At 64.7% G+C, this 17065-nt stretch overlaps 2 protein-coding genes across 3 annotated transcripts; one reads left to right on the top strand and one right to left on the bottom strand.

Moving 5' to 3' along the window:
• Positions 1–248: 248 nt before the first annotated feature.
• On the top strand, positions 249–7739 carry IGSF8 (immunoglobulin superfamily member 8). Of its 2 annotated transcripts, XM_045983263.1 has the most exons (8): positions 249–394; positions 938–1055; positions 3979–4356; positions 5037–5498; positions 5851–6258; positions 6447–6860; positions 7183–7313; positions 7450–7739. In XM_045983263.1, the coding sequence occupies exons 2-7, from the start codon at positions 998–1000 to the stop codon at positions 7296–7298; spliced, it is 1836 nt and encodes a 611-aa protein (XP_045839219.1). In that variant the 5' UTR covers positions 249–394; positions 938–997; the 3' UTR covers positions 7299–7313; positions 7450–7739. The 2 variants fall into 2 exon arrangements, with proteins under 2 accessions (XP_045839219.1, XP_045839218.1); XM_045983262.1 differs by lacking the exon at positions 249–394 and having other exon boundaries at positions 625–1055.
• Positions 7740–9533: 1794 nt separating this feature from the next.
• KCNJ9 (potassium inwardly rectifying channel subfamily J member 9) lies at positions 9534–16545 on the bottom strand. The gene is made up of 3 exons (XM_045982092.1): positions 16418–16545; positions 13594–14459; positions 9534–11294 (listed from the first exon to the last, which is right to left on the bottom strand). Exons 2-3 carry the CDS (start codon positions 14438–14440, stop codon positions 10963–10965), a joined length of 1179 nt encoding a protein of 392 aa, XP_045838048.1. The 5' UTR covers positions 14441–14459; positions 16418–16545; the 3' UTR covers positions 9534–10962.
• Positions 16546–17065: the final 520 nt, after the last annotated feature.

Below are 17065 nucleotides of genomic sequence, written 5' to 3'. Positions count from 1 at the left end.
GGAGGGGCTGACCAACAGGTCTGCGGGGACCGCGCGAGGCCCAGCGGCGCCTTCAGCCCAGGCCCTGGCATCCCGGAACTCCTGGGTCCCGCCCACGGCCACTCGAGCGGGGCTGGCGGCGAGGCCTAGCGGCCCCGGGCAAACACCTGGACCCTAATGGCGTGGCCGGTCTCCTGACCGACCCCGAGGCCCCTGCACCCACGTCTCAGAGGGAAAGGCCCGGCATGCAGGGTGGGGGCGGGGGGCTGGGTAGGGTTTGGGCCGAGCCCAGGTGCCGCCCCTTTGCGTCGGTCGGAGTCCGGGCGCAGCGGAGACCGAGGTTGGGGCGGGTCCCGGCCGGGGTCCGGGGTCGAATCGCCGCTGAAGCCAAGGTTGGGGCGGAGCCCGGACGGAGGTGGGCGGACTGCTGGGGTCTGGAGTCTGGGCAGGGCCGGGGTCGGGGCGGGTCGGGGCCGGGGTCCCGGGTCAGATCGGATCCGGGATCCGGGATCCGGGGCCCGGGGCCCGGGACCCGGGGTCGGGGAGCAGGGTCTGAACGGGACCGGGGTCAGGGAGCGGGGCGGAAACAGAGCAGAGGTCGGTGCGGTCCGGGGTGCCGGGGGGGGGGGGGGGGGGTGGGGGTGGAGAAGGGGTGCCTGGGCGGGGCTGGGACCGAGACCGGGGCGGGGCGGGGCGGGGCGGAGCCCGGGCGCCGGGGCGGGGCCAGGGTCAGGCGGGGCGGCGGGGCGGCGCTTGGGCGGCGCTTGGGCGGGGCTTGGGCGGGGCGGGGCGGGGCGCGAACGGTCTCCCGAGTCCCCGCGGAAGGAGGGAAAGCGGTAGGAAGAGGAGGGGGAAGGGGGAGACTCGGAAGCTCCCGCGCCGCTCGCCTCGGCTCGGTGCACCCACGCCTTGCTGCTGCTCGGCTTCGTGCCCCCTACCCGGGCATGCGCCCCCCCAGTTCCCGTCCACCCAGAGCCCGCGCCGACCCACGGAGCCTCCCCAAAGCCGGCCGCGCAGGATGGGCGCCCTCCGTCCCTCGCCGCGGCTGCCGCCGCCGCTGCTGCTGCTAATGCTGGGTAAGCCGGCCCCCGCCCCGGCCCCCCACCCCACCGGCAGGTGCCTGCCTCCCGGCACCCAGCCCGGCCCGCCTCCCCCGGCGTTTCGGAGCCCCTAGCACCTGCTACTCCGTCAGGGGCGCCCCGAGCCTCCCCGGGCTCAGCGCCCAGCTGCCCTGAGTGGCTGCCCGCGGAGCCAGCCCCCAGCTCTAGGCCCCCGGCTGGGGCCCAGCGAGGACCCACGAGGTGCCACCTCCAGGCCACCGGGCCAGCCCCACTTCTCAGCCGCCATACTCAGGTCCGGGGGTCGCTGCGCCCAAATGCTGCGACTCCCTGCGCCCCACACTCAGCTTGAGGCCCAGCGCTGGGTGCGCGCCCTGCGTGGGCAGTGCTAGCCCGTCTTCGTAATTGCCCGGAGTTGGCTGGAGACCCAGGGGCCGGTTCTGCCCGTGATCTTTGAAGTTCAGCCTCCCCAAACGGTTCCCCTCCCCCCAGACTTTATCTTCTGAGGTTTGGGGCAGTTACCTCTGTTACCCTCTTCTCCACCCTGGGCAGGGTCCCCATTTGCCCACTTTCCCTCTCTGGGGTCGCACTGGGCTCTGTAGCCTCCCACCGCTCATCACACCCCCTTGGTCCCTGCTTCCCTGCCCCAGGAGAAGCCAGGCTCCATGGTGACTGATGCCCGATCTCCAAGCACCCTGTGTCTGGGGGGGGGGGGGGTTTCCTGGTGAGGTGTTGTGGCCGCTGCTGCCTGGATGCAGGAGAGCCCCTGACTGCACAGTGGCTTTTGGTCTGAACTGGAGGGTTCCCTTCAGGGGTGGTCTGGGGAGGAGCATGGCTTTGAGACAGGCTGCCTGTGCAGATGTTCGGGAGGCTGAAGCCCTTGAAATAAGAGCGTAGAGTGGGGCCACCCAGATTCAGAGCTGCCATCGGCAAGGCTGACGTAGCCCCAGCAGCCTCTTTCTAGACCAGAGCTCCTGGGCAGCGCCAAGCAGAGCCTCCGCCACCCCGCCCCCCAGCCCAGCTCCATAGGTCCCTGGGCCTTGGGGAACTAGAACGAGGCCTCTCCCTGGGGCCCTGGGTGGGAGGCAGGAGGAAGTTGCTGTGGGGCCCGGTTGCCTAGCAAGGGGCCGCTGTCCCCAGTGGGCAGCGCGGAGTGGAGGAGCCTCAGGGGTGGGGAAGTGCGATGTCTGCGAAGAGTTGCAGAGAGCTGCGGGCCCACTGCGTGCAGGCGCCCGCTGTCATTCTGAAGAGGAGGAAGAGAAAGTGGTTTGCTCCGGAGAGCCCACCTTGTGAGCGTCGTCTTCGGGCTTGGCTTTGAACTCACATCCGTCTGACTGCAGAGCAGGTCTCTGCCCCGCCTTCTCTCTCTGGCTGCGGAGAGAGCTGGCTGGCAGCTGGTTTGCTAAGGCGGCCTGGCTGGCCAACTTTCCCATGGGGAGCTCCAGGCCTCCGCAGCTGTGGAGCCGGGAAGGTGGGAGGGGGCCCTTCCGAGCAGAGTCTGCCCCGAGGCCCAAAGGTGTCAGCTCCACCGTCTCCACCATCACTGAGATTATGAAATGCCCTGGGGCAGGGCCCTCCTGAGTCACACACCCACTCGCCCTGGGAACGGAGACCTGCTTGGGAGAGGAAGGGACGAGTCAGTGGGGCTGGGGATGGGGCTGGGTCCCAACCTCCTGAGGCCCAGCGTGTGCTTTAGCCAGACGACAGGTGCCTTCCTCCTCCCTGCACTCAGCCACAGAAAGAAGGGGCTAAGCGCCCAGCTCAGGTGGGAAGGGCAGCCCTTCTGGAGGGGCTGGAGGACAGAGTTTGACCACAGACTTCGTGCTTTCCTCCAGTCTCTGCAGAAAGGCCCTAGGTATGCCCCCGGGAGTGACAGATGTTCTGGTTGGTGAGGTCAGTGCCCTAGGGCCTCCTCTGGGAGTTTCCCCCGTCTACCTCCCTGGACTGTCCCTCTGCAGGGGGCTGCGGAAGCCATCTAAGGACACTAGGATCTTGGTCAAGACCTTATTCTTCTCTTCCCTTACATTTCTCATCTGTAAAATGGAGGCAGGAGGCTGACGCAGTCCTCTGTCCTATGGTGTAGCTTTCTGGGATCTTGTCCCGTGGGGCTCTGGAAGGACGGAAAGAGAGAAGGAGGAAGCAGGGCCCTCCAGGGGACTCGGCAGTATCTGCTGGGGTGGGACGAAGAAGAGAATTTTGGAGAGAAAGATGGGAAGGGACAGCTGGAGTTTGTGCCTCTCAGTAGAGAGGGAACCTTATATAAGTGACCGCAAACCAAATGCAAATGAAGGCTTTTGTCGGGGAGTTGGGAGGGGGCGCTGTGCATCTGCCGGCGGCGGAGAAGGTCGGCAGGCCCTAGGGGGAGGGGTGGGGCTCTTCTACCCCCAGAGGCCAGGGCAGAGGCTGGTTCTTGCCCTGGGGTGGGAGCAGCAGTGAGCTCATGGACAGCTGGAGGGGGGAGGGCATTGTGTGCTGCGAACTGGCTGGGTCTGTGCCCTGTCCTGCTCGGGCCACTGGCTCCATTGTCTGGAGTCCCCTGGTCCAGGTGACACAGCTGAGCCAACCGCTCTTCTGTGCAAGATTTTGCCAGCTCCCCTCAAACAAAGGAGAGGGACATGGAGTCTCAGAATCCCTTAGCTGGAAGGCCCCACTGACCAGCCGGACCCATGGGAGTGGGGAGATGCGGGAGGGAGCCAGGGTTCAGCTGGGGTCAAGGAGGGAGAGCAGACGGGCCTCATTCTGCCAGAAGTGGGATGTTTCCAGGTTCTGAGGCAAAGCCGGGTCTCTAACCTGCTTGAGATCCTCAGGGCAGGGCCCCCGCTGGGTCCCCACCTTCCCCAGGTTTACTGTCCTTTATCGGGCGGGGGTCCAGAACGGTGCTGGTAGCGGGAGAGGCAGCGGGGACCCCTGCGCCGCCAGCTTGTCCTGCCCTTCCCTACAGGAGTGCAGTGCCTCGCCCGGGAGGTGCTGGTCCCCAAGGGGCCGCTGTACCGAGTGGCCGGCACGGCCATCTCCATCTCCTGCAACGTGAGCAGCTATGATGGCCCTGCCCAGCAGGACTTCGAGTGGTTCCTCTACCGGCCCGAGGCCCCCGAGGCGGCGCTGGGCATCATCAGTACCAGGGACCCCCGGTTCTCGTACGCGGTCTTCGGGCCCCGCGTGGCGGCCGGCGAGGTGCAGGTGCAGCGTCTGCAGGGGGACGCCGTGGTGCTCCAGATCGCCCGCCTCCAGGCCCAGGACGCGGGCGTTTACGAGTGCTACACGCCGTCCACCGACGCCCGCTACCTGGGCAGCTACAGCGGCAAGGTGGAGCTGAGAGGTAGGGCCTGGGCTGGGCGCCGGCCCGGCCGCCCGAAGGGCACAGAGTCGGGGCCCGGAGGGACCTACCTAAGCGCCCCTCAGGTGTTGTGGCTGAGGAAGCCGAGGTCCAGCCGCTCGTGGGGCTCGCATAAAATCACCCACCCGGTTAGTCCCATTCTGGGACTCGAACCAAGACCTTTACTTGGCAGCTCGTCGGCCTTCCTCTTCTGTGGAGCTGCCTCCCGGGAAAGGGGGAGTCCGTCCCCTGCCTTCCCTGCTGGGGAGCCCACTAGGGTGAAGGGACTCTGTTCCTAGAGATTCTGGGATGCAGGGGCGGGGCGGGGGGGACGAAGTGGAGGTAGGTAGGAGGGTGGGACCACGTGACATTCTTGCTCTCTTTCGTTTCTTTGTCTTCTGAGAAGGAAGACAGAGCCCCTTCTCTGCGGTCCTGATGGCGGTTAGTTCTAAACGCAGGGGCGAGTGGGCGATGGGCTGGGCTGTGAGCTTCAGCCAGGACTTACTGAGTGCCTGTTGTGTGCCCAGCACTGTGCCTGGCACCAGGGTAGGAAGAAATAGTACGGGACGAACTCGGCCTGAGAGGAGCTAACTGCTGTCCCTTTAGGGAGACAGGTTGTACCCCGGAACGGTGACGAGGGCCGCCAGCTCCCGGCCCTCCCTCACTCCAGCCGTTCTCTCCAGTTCTTCCTGATGCCCTGCAGGTGTCTGCTGCCCCCCCAGGGCCCCGAGGCCGCCAGGCCCCAATTTCACCCCCTCGCCTGACCGTGCACGAGGGCCAGGAGCTGGCGCTGGGCTGCCTGGCGCAGACGAGCACTCAGAAGCACACGCACCTGGCCGTGTCCTTCGGGAGAGCCGTGCCCGAAGCGCCAGTGGGGCGAGCGACTCTGCAGGAAGTGGTGGGGCTCCGGCCGGACTTGGCCGTGGAGGCTGGGGCTCCCTATGCCCAGCGGCTGGCCACCGGGGAGCTGCGGCTGGCCAAGGAGGGGGCCGAGCAGTACCGCATGGTGCTGGGGGGTGCCCAGGCAGAGGACGCGGGCACCTACCACTGCACAGCGGCCGAGTGGATTCAGGACCCCGACGGCAGCTGGGCCCAGATCGCCGAGAAGAGGGCGGTCCTGGCCCACGTGGACGTGCAGACGCTGTGTGAGTGCCGCGCATCCTATGGGGGGAAGCCGGGGGCACTGTGGCCGAGGGGGGCACTGTGGCCAAGGGGGAGACACTGATGGTCACTGCCTGCCTCCAGGGAGCCCATCTTCCCGAGTGAGCAGGTCCTGTTAACATCACTTCCCTCCCCTGGCGGGTTTTCTCTGCTCAGGACTTGGTTGTGGAGACAAGAGGGCCATGGCTGGGCCCTGGGTGGGGACGACTGTACCCCGTGAGGGGCAGACAGGCCACCCCGCGGTGCTGCTGCAGAGGAAGGAACTCCAGCTGGAGAGTCGGGGCTCTGCGCCCCCCTCCTGCCTCTGTGACACCCCTTCCCTGTCCTGTGTTTCAGCCAGCCAGCTAGCGGTGGCCGTAGGGCCTGGGGAACGTCGGATCGGTCCAGGGGAGCCCTTGGAACTGCTGTGCAACGTGTCAGGGGCCCTGCCCCCGCCGGGCCGCCACGCCGCGTACTCTGTGGGCTGGGAGATGGCACCCGCGGGGGCACCGGGGCCTGGCCGCCTCGTAGCCCAGCTGGACACAGAGGGTGTGGGCAGCCTGGGCCCGGGCTATGAGGGCCGGCACATTGCCATGGAGAAGGTGGCGTCCAGAACCTACCGCCTACGGCTGGAAGCTGCCAGGCCAGGGGATGCGGGTACCTACCGCTGCCTCGCCAAGGCCTACGTCCGAGGGTCTGGGGCTCGGCTTCGAGAAGCAGCCAGTGCCCGCTCCCGGCCGCTCCCCGTGCACGTGCGGGAGGAAGGTGAGGGGGTGGCTGGGCCTCTGCCGGGGTCAGGGCTTGTGGAAGGAAACCTTCCCTTCCGTTTCTGGGCTTCTCTCCCCCTCCCTGCATCGGCTGCCACCGGGCTTCTCTCTCCCGCTCCTCTTCGTCAGGATGGCGGGAGCGGTCCTAGCCCCGTGCCCCCCTGATGCCGCGTCCGTGTCCCGCAGGTGTGGTGCTGGAGGCCGTGGCGTGGCTGGCAGGGGGCACCGTGTACCGCGGCGAGACGGCTTCCCTGCTCTGCAATATCTCCGTGCGGGGCGGCCCCCCAGGGCTGCGGCTGGCGGCCAGCTGGTGGGTGGAGCGGCCCGAGGCCGGGGAGCTGAGCTCTGGCCCTGCCCAGCTGGTGGGCGGCGTGGGCCAGGACGGTGTGGCGGAGCTGGGCGTCCGGCCCGGAGGAGGCCCCGTCAGCGTGGAGCTGGTGGGGCCCCGGAGCCATCGGCTGCGCCTGCATGGCCTGGGGCCCGAGGACGAAGGCGTGTACCACTGTGCCCCCAGCGCCTGGGTGCAGCATGCCGACGACAGCTGGTACCAGGCCGGCAGTGCCCGCTCGGGGCCCGTCACGGTGTACCCCTACACACATGGTAGGTGGCCCCTGCCCGCCCCCCCACCAGTCTCCACCCCCCACCCCCATTCAGCCCTTCTTCTGCTTGTCTCCTGCTCGTCTCCGCCTTCCTCCTCCACGGCACTCCATCCCAAGGGGCTCGGAAGCCCACCTTCCGCTCTTCCTGGCACCCGCATCCCCACTGACTGGAGTCAGGAGGGAGGGGGCAGGGGCAGGCTGTCTGTGAATGGGGGACGCGGGTCCCACGGCCCGCTAGAGAAGGCGCGGGGAGCAGGCGTGGCAGCGGGTGCGGGGCAGGGGCCCTACGCCACGACTGAACAGAGCCATCCACTCTCACCCAGCCCTGGACACCCTGTTTGTGCCCCTGCTGGTGGGTGCCGGGGTCGCCCTAGTCACCGGCGCCACTGTCCTTGGCACCATCACCTGCTGCTTCATGAAGAGGCTGCGAAAACGGTGATCCCTCGCTCCCCAGGTGAGAGGAGAGAACCCCAACCTCATCGTCTCTCCTCCGCCCCCAGGCCCAAGGCGAGCTGCCCCTCCCACCCTGCCTGGGGGAGGAGCAGGCATGGGGGGCTCCGTCCTCAGTGCACCCCACACTGTCTCTCCAGTTCTCACAGGTGTCGACTGTCTTCCAGCCCAGCTCCAAGACCACCTCTGGTTGCCTGGCTGCCCCTCTCCCTCTGTCCCCCTTCCTTTAATTTATTTGATCTCCCCCACCCAGAGTGGGGCACGTGGCCCGATCCCCCGCTCCTCCCTTCCCAATCCCTCCCTCCTCCCTTCCCAATCCCTCCCTCTGGGCTTCTGTTCTCCATCTCATGCCCAGCCCATAGGGAGGCCATTCCCTGTCCCAGAATTAGTTTTTCTAAAATGTGAATAAACTTATTTTATAAAACTCAGGGCTAGCTGTGTCTTCCCTGCCCCGGGGCTGAGGTGTGTGGCCGGGGGGGGCCGTAGTTGGGGCGTGGACAACCTATTCTGCATGACCCGGCCCTCCCTTCCCACCGCAAATGCCATCTGGCCTCTGTGGGCCGTGCCACCCACCCCAGGAGGGGACACCTGGGTCCCATCTGCTGCCCGAGCTGTTGGTGCCTTGCCAATCCCAGCTGGGACTGCAACTTGGGGAGGAGAGCAGAGGGGGTGAGTTCACTGAGCCCGGCCCCCTCTCCCGACCCTCTTCCATGCCTCTTGCATGTGGCCGGGCAGGGGGCTTCAGGTGACGTCTTTTCTTGCCCTCCACACCACTCTGCCTTCTCCTTCTTGGCCCTCCTCATCCTGGACCTGACTGTTCCCAGGCCCTGGGGCCTCAGCCTTTTCCTTCCCTGATCTTCATTAGATCTTCCTTATTCTGTCTGACTCCTGAGGAAAGAAGCCTCAGAGCAGGGCCCCCTGGGTGGCCGCGGGGACAGCATTCAGGGGAGGGCCTGTTTGTCCACAGAGCCCCTGCAGACGTGCCCGCACCCCCACAGCCGGCAGGCGCCCCTCCTCCCCCTGTCTTGGTTCACGATTCTCTCATCTGAGAATTCGTGGTTGCTCTGCTCCTTAAGGGGCACCCGGTTTACCTCTTTTAATTCAGTTATTTAAACATTTATTGAGCATTACTAGTGCACTAAGTGTAATTTTTACAGAAGGGGAAACTGAGGCCCAGAGGAGTGGTGTAACTTGCCCAGAGTGGCGGAGCTAATTAGCGACAGCGTCAGGAGCACACCCGAGGGCTCCCGCCTTCTCGCACTGGACGCAGCGGAGCCCTGAGCGACAACGAGCGGCGTGGCCGCCAACAGCCCCCTCCTGTCCAGACTCCACCTGTTCCACCGAATTAAACCGAATGACCCTGTCCTGCACCATTTGTTCTCGACGGAACCGCTGAGGCCAGGGTCCAGGACCTCATCTTTGACTGATGGTGACCCAAGGAGCCCTGTGACCCGAGGCAGGGATGTTTCTCCGGCGGACCCATGGGGCAGCTCTCTCTGACCCCCTCTCCTGCTTGCAGGAGGCCCCGGGACCCACAGGACCTTGGCTTCCCAGTCTGGAATGGAGCCGACTGGGCTGCTTTCCCCCCGAGGGGCTCTGTCTTTTATTAAAGCACAGGGGCAGGGTGTGGCCTGGACCAAGGAGCGGAGGTCACTGCCTGGCCGTGCTGTGGGAGTAAGCACTTGCCTGGACTGACCCTTTCCTCAGGAGGCCAGCCTCAGGCCCCCTCCACCTCGGTCTGTCCCAGCCTGTTGTGGCTCTCCCCTCCCCATCCTGGAGGGCTGCCCCCCCCCCCCCCCGTGATCCTGATGACCGGAAGGGGGTGGAGGTGGGATGAGAACTGGCCCCGGCTGGGCAGACAACAGGCCGCAGACACATCCCGACATTCGGCCTCCTTGCTTCTGCCTCACTCGTCGCCCACATTCAATCCTGCCTCTTAAGTCCTACGAGCCTGTCCTGCTCCAGCCCCCAGCCCCTGCCCAGGAACCCCTGGGGGGGGGGGTTGCTATCTCGCCTGTTCATCTTCCCCAAGCACCATCCCCCGCTTATCACCGCATTTTCCCTGACGGCTGCGTTCCCAGGCCCAGATTTTAACTTGTCAGCCTGGGCTTCATGGTCCCCTTTCCCACTCACAGTGGTTTATAGTTCCGTCTCCGCCACCCCCACCCCCGCCCAGTCCTTGGTGTCTCCTCAGCAACCCCAGCCCCGCCCCCCTCAGCTACTCCCCAGCTTCTCCGCTCCCTCCCAGCTTCTCCTCAGTTCCCTTCAGCTACTCCTGATATGATTCCCAAGGCTTCTGTGTCGGGCCGTGGGTCTCCACGTGCGGCCCCCAGTCCAGCAGCGTCAGCCTGACCTGGGAACTTGCTGGAAAGGCCAATTTCCGATCTCTACCCAGACCTACTGAGTCAGGAACTCTGGGAGTAGGGCCCAGTGGTCTGTGCTTCCGCAAGCCACCCAGGTGGCTGACGCATGCTCCAGTTTGGTAACCGCCGGCTTACTCATTCTCCCTAGATTTCCCATCACCGAGCCCTCCTGCCCTCTGCTCCGAGAGAGAGCTCGGTCTCAGTCCGGACCATACCTTGTCCAGTTGCCACAGGGGCCGACTTCTCTGTTTTCCTGGAAACCCTGCACTCCGTGGAGAGGGAGCAGGCCTCTGAGTGCCCCCACCGCCCCGCCTTCGCAGGGTCAGTGCTCTGTACTTGGTGTGCCCCAAGCAATTCTGGGAACGCCCTGTCGCTGTGCCCCAAGACAAATTCTTCTTTTTTCTGGCGGGCCCCTCTGTCCTAGGTCCAGCAAACTCACTTTCACTTTCCGAATCTCTCTCCTGGCCTTTCCTGCTCCCCAGAATGTCCCCCCCCCCACCCCGCCACCTCCGAGGCACTATTGAGATCTCATTCGCTCTCAGAAAATAGCTGTCCCTGGTTCTCCTTTTCTCCTTTCCAGGCCCTGCTGGGGGGTCGGGCGCTGCCTGTTTTCCTGCACGGGGCGGGGGGGGGGGGGGGCAAGGTCATTCACACCCTGCTGAGCCAGGCCTGCAGGCTTCCATCCTCCTGCTCCCTCCGTCACCATGGTGACTCTCATCTCTGCCCACCTACCATCTAGCCTCCTCTCCTCTGGGTCAGCTCGGCCGCTGTGTCCAGTGAGACAGGTGTGCCATACACGGGGAGGCTGGCCGAGGAGACGAGTGGGGACTAAAATCTAGCCCGCGCTCTGCTCCCCAAGCCGTGCGCGCTGGTTTGGGGTGGCATCGGCCTGGAGGTAAAGGGTGACTTTTTAGAACTCGCAAGAAGTCCCTGCTCTCTGGGTGAGCAGCAGCCCCAAGTGCACCACCTCTGTGCGCCAGCTTACGGAGCCACCAGTGGCCCTCACTCTGCTACCACCTCCCCACGTGGCCCACGGCAGTCTACCCTTCGCTCCATCCATCCACCCCTGAAGAGACGTGAAGGACAAACACAGGCCGGCACGTTCGCTCGTCCCCACCCTCCACGAAATCAGACGCCCTCCCTTCTACTGGATTCTAGGCTTAAGATTCCGAAGGGGCTCCCCAGCTTCAGCACATGCCCAGGGCTCTTGCCTGCCTCCTTCTCGGCCTCTGACATCCAGCTCCCGGGTACCAGTGTCTGGCCCTGTCACAGGGGTCTGGAGGGAACAGGTCACACCTTGGACTCACTCTCTGGGGGCGGCAGGCAGCCGTTCTGCTCCTTGTCAGCTCCAGCCTCTGCCCCCGCCCCCTCCCCGGCCCCCTCCTCCTCCACCTTCTCATCCAGCCGGCTGGGGATGGACCAGTACAGATGGGCGTCGAGGCGGGCAGCGGCTTCGGCCAGCTCCCGGGCGCTGCACGAGGGTGTGGGCACCTCAAAGGTCTGGTGGAAGCTGGCATAGTCCACCTCATAGAAGCCATCCTCCAAGGTGAGCACTGACGTGAAGCGGTGGCCCCACAGAACCTCGTCCACGAGGTAGGAACTCCGAGCCTGGCATGTCATTCCTGGGGGGAGGGGCACGGGTCAGGGGGGATCCCAGCCGTGGGCTTCCCTCTCCTGGCTCTCGTTCCGCAACCCGATTCCCACATCGCTCCCCTCTCCCTCTGCCAGGGCCCCCCACGCCCGCTTTGGTCCAACCTGTCTTCTCCCCCTTCTCTACTCCTATACCTGCCCAGCTCCCTCTCTTGGGCGTGGGTCCTCACTCAGCCTCCAGCCTATGCTCTCCCCTCCTCTCTGCAGGGGATGCCAATCGGGGAAGCTGAACCTTGAAACTGACCTTAGGGATCGTCTAGTCCAACTTCCCTTTCCGCACGGGGCTTCCTACCGGAGCATCCCCACGACCGGGCATCGAGCCGGCGCTTCTCAGCGCCTCCCAGGTGGGACGTGTCTCATCGCTTGTTCTGAGCTCAGATCTGCCCCCAGGACTGCTACCTTTGCTTTTGCTCCCCTGACTCTGGACACCCATTCGGGAGCCTCGGGGCCCGTCGTGTCTTCTCCTTCAGGCTGAACGTCCCTGGCTCCCTCCACCCTTCTTCAGGTGACCTGGCTTCCAGAAATATTACTTTCTGGACTGCAAACCTGAACGGCCAAGGAGGACCCTTGCAGCCCTTTGCGATGACAAATATCCAGCTGGGGTCCGACCCGCAGGGGAGGGCTCACCTCCTCTCTCTTCCGGCCGGCCGTGAGGCTTTAGCTAACGGGGCCCAAGATTACGTTACATAAACATTTTTGGAATCAAAATCACAGTGCTGCAACATTAAGCCTGTGGCCAACTAAAACCCCCAGTTCTTTTTTTCACCAGAGCACTTCAATGCGGTGCTTACATAAGTGATTTTTTTAAAGCCTAAATCTAGAATTTTATATTTATTCCTTTTAAATGTCATCTTGTTGGGTTTTGGCTCATTATTCTTGCTTTTCAAAAGCATTTTGAATCCTGACTCTCTCACCCAAAATATTGCCATCCTTTCCAACTTGGTCTCTCTAGAAGAGTCAGATGAGCTCCCATCCCTATCTCCTCCACGCCACCCTCCCCAGTCCTCTGCAGCCTGGGGCTGTGCCCGTCCTCCCTGCTGGGCTGGCACGCTCACCAGGGCAAGCGATCCTCCTTCTATGCCTGGGTCTGTCCCCCAGCCCATGTCCACCTCAGAACAGGGAAGAATAGAAGCCTGAACGGTAGCTAACCAGAGACGGGCTCTCGGCACTGTAAGCCCAGCTGGGAGATAGCCTGGGGACATGGGTCACGGTGGTGTTCCTCCCGTGAAGGCTGGAATAGGAAGGGCAGAAGAGGCAGAAGGGACACTGGGGAGAGAGGAACAGAGGAACAGAGGAACAGAGGAACAGAGGGAGGCGCTGGGGGCACCAGGGAAGAGGACTGGGTAGGGACCTGTCTGCAAGGACAGCAGCTGTCTCGGGGCTGGCAGGAGACTGACCACTGGCTAGAGCACAAGGGAAGGGCCTGGGTGAGCAGGGGAAGGAGCAGGAGCTAGAAGGAGCATGGGTGGGGGTGGGGGTGGGGGATGGGGGTAGTAAAGAAGCAGCGGGGAGCACTGCGGCAGAGGGTGGTGAGGCGGTGGTGAGGCAGAGGCTCGGCAGGAAGGGCCAGGAGACGGGTTTGAGGGCACCAGCTTGGGAAGCCCGCAGAGGCCACAGCTCACGGCCCTGTGCTCACCTGCTACGCTTCTCTCATCCTCCTGCTTCCAGCTGTCAAGCTCACAGCCTTCCTCTGTGGCTGTACTGGCCCCTCCCACCTGCTCCCAAGCCCTTCACTGGGTGGGCCTGAGTTCCTGACCTCACAGGGGCGTTGAGCACGCTCCTTCTGGAATGGGGCCAGAAATGCTAAGACCGTCTATTTCCGTTGTCAGTGGAAGGCGAGTCTTTTGATGGGTGGGGAAACTGCGAGATGGAAGTGAGACCGGCTGTCAGCCTGCTCCTAAGGTCCAGGCCGGGCATACTCTGGGCCATGGGAGAGCCTTGCCACCAGGTTCAGGGGCCTGGACCTCTCCGCAGTGGAAAACCCCAAACTTACCGTTCTCGCGCTTCTGGAACATCAAATCTTTGCAGCGCACTGCCCCCGCCCTATCCACTGACCTCCCCGCGACCACGGACAGCGGTCTTAACCTCTCCTCCGGCAGCCTCCCGTCTGAAAACGAGCACGGAGGTGACCTTCGCTAGGACCAGCTGAACTCGGAGGCCCCGTGCGTCGGGGCGCGCAGCACACGGTAGCTGCGCGTGGGCTCTGGGCCTGTCCGGCTCCCGGTGACCACCCCCCAGGGCACACCCCGCCCCGCCCCCGCCCCTCCGCACCCGTGGCTTCCACCATGCCCTCCAGGATGACGACGATCTCGAAGTCGTCCCTCTCCAGGGCGCGGCGCGACGCCTCCCAGAACGGGCTGGCGGCGTCGATCTCGTGGCTGATGACGAGCGGCGACACGAGGAAGAGGCGGTCGTCGCCCGTGTCGAAGCCCACGCTGAGGTCGGTCTGGTGCAGCGGGATGAACTCGCCCTCCAGCGTCTGGCGCGAGCGGATGAGCTTGGCGCGGATGGAGGCCTCGACGATGTGCGACGAGCGCAGGTCGCCCACGCGGAACATGAGGCAGAGGCGGCCGTCGCGCAGCGACACGACGGCGTGCGACGAGAAGACGAGCGTGGCGGCGCGCTTGTTGGGCTGCGAGATCTTGACGAACATGCAGCCCACCATGAAGGCGTTCACCATGGAGCCCAGGATGGCCTGCAGCAGCAGCAGCGCGATGCCCTCGGGGCACTGGTCGGTGATGACGCGGTGGCCGTAGCCGATGGTGGTCTCCGTCTCGATGGAGAACAGGAAGGCGGCCACGAAGCCGTTGAGGTTGTTGACGCACGGCGTCCACGCCGCGTCGCCCAGGTGCTCCAGGTCGCCGCGGCCGTAGGCCACGAGCCACCAGATGGCGCCGAAGAAGAGCCAGGTGAGCGCGTAGGCCAGCACGAAGAAGAGCAGGCTGAGGCGCCACTGCAGGTCGGCCAGCGTGGTGAACAGGTCGGTCAGGTAGCGGCCCGGCTCGCGCACGTTGCCCTGCTGCACGTTGCAGCGGCCGTCCTTCTCCACGTAGCGCTGGCGGCCGCGGCGGCGCGGGGGCTCGCGGCCCGGGGAGCGCGGGGCACCGGCGCGCGCCATGGCGGCGGCCGCAGGGGGCCTGCGGGACCGGAGCGCGCGGCGCCGTCAGGCTCGCGGGACCGCGCGGCTCCGAGGGTGCACCCCCCACCCCCGCCCCGGCCGCCTGCGACCGCCGCCCCCACCCCTCGCCGCCGCCGCCCCCGCCCCGCCCCGCGCCGCCGCCTCCAGCCCCCGGACACGGCCCCCGGCCCCAGCGCCCCCGCGCGCGCCCGGGCTGCGGCCTGCGCGGGCCCCGGACCCGCTCCCCCGAACTTCACCGTGACCCCCCGCGCGCGCTCCTCCTCCTTCCTGCCAGCGCCCCGCGCGCGCTCAGCCCCCTCCCACAGCTGCCTGCCCTCCCGGAGCGGGCGGAGAAGACGTGCGGGGGGCGGAAAGGCAGCGCGACTTCTCCAGCGGCAGGGGCTGAACAGCCCCGCCCGAGGACGTGCCCACTCCAAGTCCTCGCGGAGCACTACACCCCTCCCGCTCATCGCTGCTGGGTGTCTGCACCCCGGCCCCTGGTTCTTTCCCCCCGAGGACGCAGCCAGGAAGGGGGTCGGGAGGGCTGCAAGAGAGGAGACCCAGGCGGACAGCCCCGGCGCGCAAAGTTCAGCCAGAGTTAGGCTCGCATCCCCGGGGAGCCTCCTGTTCCTCCTGAGCCCTCTTCCACCAGATCCGGCGGAGAACTAAGCCCCCACATTTACCTCCCAACTCCCTCCGGTTCTTTGCCGGCCGCCTCCCACTCCTCACTGACTATCCTAAGCTCAGCCCCCACCCCCAGCCATCTGCCCCAGAGCTCACGTTCCAAGGGAAGCCCACCTGAGTTTGCTTCAAATTCTTCCCCCGGAGGAGCGACCTGAGCTGCAGTGTCCCCTTAGAGAGAGATCCAGAGCCCCTCCCCAGGCCCCAGACCCCTATAAGGAAAGGTTTAGAAGAAGGACTTGGTTCTCTCCAGCCTTCCCCTCTTCCTGGGGATTGTTCTGTCCTCCCACTCCAGGGAAACCTGGGTTGGCTGGAGTGGGGGAGGGTGGAGTGGACGAGAGGAATGTGACAAGGACCACAGATGGCCTGGATGTTTGACCAGGTCCTGGGGAGACACCGCCTGGATATGCAACTCCAAACCCAGGTATCCAGAATTCAAGTTCTGGAATGAGGTGCTCTATAGCCAGACCTTGGGAGGCTCTGTGTGTGTGTGTGTGTGTGTGTGTGTGTGTGTGTGTGTGTGTACAAGGGTAGAGGGCAGGAAGAGAACCCAAAAAAGATAGCTTGGTGCTTAGGGCGCCCCACCCCCCACATTTATGTTGCAAGAGGAGTCAGGGGACACCAGATCCAATGAAGATTAGGGTCTTCCCCTCCCCCAACAGTGGGCTTCCCTTGCCCTCCCTGCAGCCAGGGATGTCCTCTGGAAGTTCTCTCTATGCACACGGACTGTTCGGAGACCCCGAGTCAAGCAGTGACATCCCTGCGTCCCGCTTATCCTGGTGTCAGCCCCAGGTGGGCTTCCAGATGTTTCCCCAGGGTCTTAGGGAATCTGACCCCCAATCCGCCTGCTTAGACAGATCTGTCTTCCCAGGGGCGGGAAGGAACCCCACAGTCTGACCGCTGCCAGATCTGTCTTGCTCTCCATCGCTGCGGCATCTAGGTGGGCCTTACTTTGATCATGTCCCCTCCTGTCTTCCTGAGTGGAGGCCGCATGTTTCTCAGTGGGGAAGCAAACGTGTGAACTAGCCTTGATCTCGGCACCTTCCCTCAGAAGATCCCTGTTTCCCCAGCCTGCTCCTTCTTAGTTCTTGGGCATGTTGTGAGCCCTCTCCGGAAGACCCCAGGGCCACGTTTTCCTGGATCGCCCTTTCTCCCCCTAGGGAGTGCTGGCCAGCAAGAGGGTTTGTTTTGTGGGAGGGGATCTGGTGGAAACTCCCTCAGGAACAAGCTGTTCCCAAGCCCCCACTTGCCTTGGATTTAGGGGCCCAAACCCAAGTCCCCCGCAACTCAACTCACAGCGCGTGGAGAGGAGAGTAGCCGGCAGCAGAGACCCCCGGGGCGTAGCGTCCATGCCCCTGACACCACCCCTTCCCCGGCCCCCGTGGAGGGTGGGAGCCACAGACACGCAGCGGCAGCTCTGACTAGGACCTGCTGTCTGTGTCATCCCCACTTCCCAGGCTCCCCTGCTCCTCTCTCGTTTCCACAGCAACCAGTCTGGGGACAGCTCTGGAGCATCCCCCTCCCCTCCCTGGTCCTGGGTACCACTGGAGGCTGAGCCACACGCCACAGCTATTTTTAGCCCCAGTCCCTCCTCCTGGACAACTCAGAGCTCGCCTCCTCGCCCCCTCAGGAAAAAAAGAAAAGAAAAGAAAAGCCGGCACGCTCTTCCCTAAGAGGCTTCTTGCTCTGAGAAAATACGGGCCCGATGTGTTTGGGAATAGGGCCTTTGGTCTCCCGGGGATGCGGAGGGCCCCCCCGGGAGCTGGCAGCTCACGACCTCCAGCAGGGGCCTCTGGGTGCAAGCTCGTCTCTCCAGCAGGCACCATCCCGTCTCTAATTTTTGAAGAGGGCGTCCTGATCCAGAAGGAGGTAGCTAGAGAGGAAAGAGATTCACCTGAGGAAGGGAGGTGGGATCAAGTGCTCTAATCTTTGTCACTGATTTGT

The sequence above is a fragment of the Meles meles genome, chromosome 17 (assembly GCF_922984935.1).
Source record: "Meles meles chromosome 17, mMelMel3.1 paternal haplotype, whole genome shotgun sequence".
Lineage (NCBI taxonomy): Eukaryota > Metazoa > Chordata > Mammalia > Carnivora > Mustelidae > Meles > Meles meles.
The sequence above is the reverse complement of the archived record's forward strand: the minus strand, read 5'-3'. Positions and strand labels throughout refer to the sequence as shown.

Excerpts from the sequence above, each read along its gene's own strand:
- IGSF8 (XM_045983263.1), top strand. The coding sequence starts at position 998 with ATGGGCGCCCTCCGTCCCTCGCCGCGGCTGCCGCCGCCGCTGCTGCTG. Across the intron at positions 5,499-5,850 it reads CGTGGACGTGCAGACGCTGT|CCAGCCAGCTAGCGGTGGCC; the intron begins GTGAGTGCCGCG and ends CCTGTGTTTCAG. Across the intron at positions 6,259-6,446 it reads CGTGCACGTGCGGGAGGAAG|GTGTGGTGCTGGAGGCCGTG; the intron begins GTGAGGGGGTGG and ends CGTGTCCCGCAG.
- KCNJ9 (XM_045982092.1), bottom strand. The coding sequence starts at position 14,440 with ATGGCGCGCGCCGGTGCCCCGCGCTCCCCGGGCCGCGAGCCCCCGCGC. Across the intron at positions 11,295-13,593 it reads GGGCATGGTGGAAGCCACGG|GAATGACATGCCAGGCTCGG; the intron begins GTGCGGAGGGGC and ends CCCTCCCCCCAG.